The 4,208-nt window shown below is 32.3% G+C and overlaps 1 protein-coding gene across 1 annotated transcript in view; it reads right to left on the bottom strand.

Annotated features, from left to right (window-relative positions):
• LOC107691858 (probable E3 ubiquitin-protein ligase HECTD4) overlaps nucleotides 1-4,208 on the bottom strand; it is a 128,342-nt gene that overhangs the window by 52,024 nt on the left and 72,110 nt on the right. The window contains 2 exon segments of the mRNA XM_016490682.1: nucleotides 269-438; nucleotides 2,525-2,689. Coding sequence (XP_016346168.1) covers nucleotides 269-438; nucleotides 2,525-2,689 — 335 coding nt within the window.

Below are 4,208 nucleotides of genomic sequence, written 5' to 3' on the forward strand. Positions count from 1 at the left end.
TAAAAAGTTAAAAAGAAGAGCATTTATTTAAAATAGAAATTTTTTCTAACAATATGCACTACCGTTCAAAAGTTTGGTGTCAGTAAATTGTTATTCTTTCTTTTTTTGAAAGACATTAAAAATCGTTCTGATCCCAAACTATTGAGCGGTAGTGTATATATGTTTTCATGATTGTGCACCATATACCCCTACTGTATAATAACACACAAACAAGAAGAGCAACCATTCATGTTTGACGTCTATATTCTTGTCGCACTGAGGGTCTGACCTGGTTCTGATCTCGGCCAGAAGACGCACCGCAGCCATCACAGGACTGGATCCGTCTCCAGACGCAGGCAGAGACGTGTGGATGGACAGACTGCCCTCCTGCGGCAGCAGCATGGACTGAACGGCCTGAACAACCTTCTCTGTGATGGACAGCTTGAGCAGCGGCAGAGCCTGACCACAAACACACAGAGCTGCATGAGAGACGTGACAGCAGACAGCTTCAGAAGTCCTCAGGCAAAGCCAAGTTTATTCATATCTCACTGTGGACTTTCAAAGTGTCAGTCTCTCTGGTTTTAGCACAGGTTGCATTTCTTTCTTGCAGTAAGTTAGTCAGCTCAATGGTAAGTGAAAAGTGGGTTGTTACTTTATATTTGGGTCAAAGACGTTAAGATGTCCGCATCAAAAGAAATGTACAAAAGTGATTATGTCCATAGAAAGCACATTAAATGCAAGCAAAGTGTCTACTTTTAAGGTTTCAAATAAGTTTTTGGAGAATAAAAAGTCAAAATTTGGTTGAAATAATGTTACATTGTCATTCAGTGTAACACAATACCTATGTAAAAATTCAAACAACATGCTTATTTTGACGTGTACATATTAAAATATATAAAAGAATAAGGGAGCATATAAAATGTTATTGTGTTTTAAATTAGTAAAAATTCTTACTGACAAACGGGCAAAACCTAGGATAGTGGCAAATTTAAAAAAATGTGATTAGTCTTTTAATATGTCATACATTGATTTTTGTTGTAAATATGCCTGACGAGATTGTTACACTGAATGACATTTTAGTGGGTGTCTTCTGTAAATCAGGGGAAAATGTATGATATTTATTTTTTGCTCGGAAAAACAAAAACAAAATCGCAGGTAAATTAAACAGAAAACTTTTTAACATTTTTTTGGGAAAAACAACAATTTAAAGCAGTATCACACTTTTTGTTTTTATGCTTAAACCCTTTTTTGTCTTTGACCCATTTACAAATTGGGGCATGTTTGTTAACTAACTAACTAGTTAAGATGATTACACATCATTAATAAGAGCAATCTGTTTCTAATTAAAAAAAATAATAATTAATTAATTAACATCATGGTGGAAAACTTGTTTGCAAAAAAAATTCTGTCATGGTTTTAAAAAAAGAAGTTTGTTAACTAACACTAAAACTATTACAAATACAACATTTATAAAAAAAAAAAATTGTTAATTGAAATAAGGTTGCAATTAAATAAGTTCTAAATATTAGATGGAAAAACCTAAACTTAAAATGGAAACAAATCAAGTTCAACCTGAAATACAAAAATTACTAAAACTTAAATAGAGCACACTTTCATATAACATACTTATTATACTTTAAAAAAAATGCACTGTGTTATAATGATTTAAAATGTTCTTTTGAATGACATCAAGTTTTAAGAAGTACACTTATTTTGATGTGATGACTAACATAAGCACACGTATAAAGTACTTGATTGATATTAAACTTAAAGTTAATATATTTTAAATGTACTAAATTGCAAATTCCATCATTACAAATATATTTGAATACATGACATACAGGTTTCAAGAGAAATTATATTTAAGCATATTTTAGTTGATCATAAATGCTTGACAGTACATTCAGCAGCACTTTAACCATATTTCAAAGACAATAGAAGTATGAAATCACATATAAAGATGTACTGTACTTAAGTCCTACTTAGCTGAGCTAACTGTATTCAACATCAATTTAAATTATAATAAATTGTAATTTAATAGCAATTCATATGCAATTAAGTGTCTAAAACCATTACATTCACTTCACGCTTCAAGGCCCGGTTTCACAGACAGGGCTTAGACTAAGCCAGGATTAGATCAAAGTTCAATTAGGACATTTAAGTAATTTTTATAAACATGCCTTAGAAAAAAGCATTACTGGTGTGCATCTTAAGACAAAACAAAGGCTCTGATATATTTTAAGATCAGTCAGTGCAAGTTTCTTTCAGTTGAAACAGCTCAGACTTACAGTTTAGTCTAGAATTAAGCCTTGTCTGTGGAACCGGGGAAAAGTGTGTTATTTCCATTACAAGTTCTGTTTTTAAAAGTATGCTAAAGTGTACTTTATTTTCACAAGGGACTAACTTGTGTCTATGTCACACAGTTGAAGTGGATGAGGCAGTTAAACTGTGACCTGAAAACATTTTCATTATTCAATGCAAAGGTAAACAGCAATGCTAAATATATGAAACTCTGCAGTTCTACAGAGGTTTGCGGTGTGATCACCTCAGAGCGAGGGGTGCAGAGGCGGGATATGGGCATGGTGAGGACATCCGATGCTTTGCAGGTGCGCCGGTACTCGCAGGAAGGAAACCTGACCGTGGCGATCCCCTCCTGCTCATTAATGGACATGACCACCCCAACACTGTCCAACACACCTTTACCCACCACCTGCCACCGAGAACAAACCCTTCAGCAAGACACTAGAACAACTGAAATAATTCATCTGCGAAAAACGCGTCATCTGCTAAACTATGCATGTTAAGATGTCCGCATCAAAAGAAATGTACAAAAGTGATTATATGTCCATAGAAAGCACATTAAATGCAAGCAAAGTGTCTACTTTTAAGGTTTCAAATAAGCTTTTGGAGAATAAAAAGTCAGTGTAACACAATATTTATTTAAAAATTCAAACAACATGCTTATTCTGACGTGTACATATTAAAATATATAAAAGAATAAGTGAGCATATTAAATGTTATTGTGTTTTAAATTAGTAAAACATTCTTACTGACAAACAGGCAAAACCTAGGATAGTGGCAAATTTAAAAAATGTAAAATTACAACTATTTAGTATTTGGGGTGAACGTAATTAGTCTTTTAATATGTCATACATTGATTTTTGTTGTAAATATGCCTGACGAGATTGTTTCACTGAATGACATTTTAGTGGGTGTCTTCTGTAAATCAGGGGAAAATGTATATTTATTTTTTGCTTGGAAAAACAAAAACAAAATTGCAGTTAAATTAAACAGAAAACTTTTACAGAAAACAACAATTTAAAGCAGTATTACACTTTTTGTTTTTATGCTTAAACCCTTTTTCGTCCTTGACCCATGGATTTTTGCATTACAAGTCAAAAGTTTTTGAACAGTAAGATTTACATTTTTTTTAAAGAAGTCTCTTCTGCTCACCAAGCCTGCATTTATTTGATCCAAAGTACAGCAAAAGCAGTAAAATTGTGAAATATTTTTACTATTTAAAATAACTGCTTTCTATGTGAATATCTGTTCCAGTCTTCAGTGTCACATGATCTTCAGAAATCATTCTAATATGCTGATTTGTTGCTCAACATTTATTATTATTATTATAATTATCAATATTTAAAACAGTTGACCATATATATATTTTAAAGGATTCTTTGATGAATAGAAAGATCCAAAGATCAGCATTTATCTGAATTAATACGTCTCAGAAAACAAGACTTATATCTTATAAGTTATTTTATAATAACTTAGTAAGTTATTTTCCTCTTAAGTAAATGTATCGTGACTTAATACTGTTTGAAAACGCTATCTATCCTGTATAATATTCTATAATGGTGAGTGAATCCCAAATCTTGTGTTCTCTTATGAATGCCAAAAGCACTGGGCTGTTGATGTTTCTGATGTATTTTAAGTACACACTCGTGCATACTTTTTAGGTTTTATGATTCTTTGTTTCGTTTTTCAGTGGTACACAGCGCCACCTAGTGGACTGGAGGGTCTGAAGGATCACGTTGCACTGAAGACTGGAGTAATGATCCTGAAAATTCAGCTTTGATCACAGGAATAAATTATAGTTTAACATATAATCACATAGAAAACAGTTATTTTAAATAGTAAAAATATTTGACAATTTTACTGCTTTTGCTGTACTTTGGATCAAATAAATGCAGGCTTGGTGAGCAGAAAAGACTTCTTTAAAAAAA

The sequence above is a fragment of the Sinocyclocheilus anshuiensis genome, unplaced genomic scaffold, assembly GCF_001515605.1.
Source record: "Sinocyclocheilus anshuiensis isolate Anshui unplaced genomic scaffold, SAMN03320099.WGS_v1.1 scaffold206, whole genome shotgun sequence".
NCBI lineage: Eukaryota > Metazoa > Chordata > Actinopteri > Cypriniformes > Cyprinidae > Sinocyclocheilus > Sinocyclocheilus anshuiensis.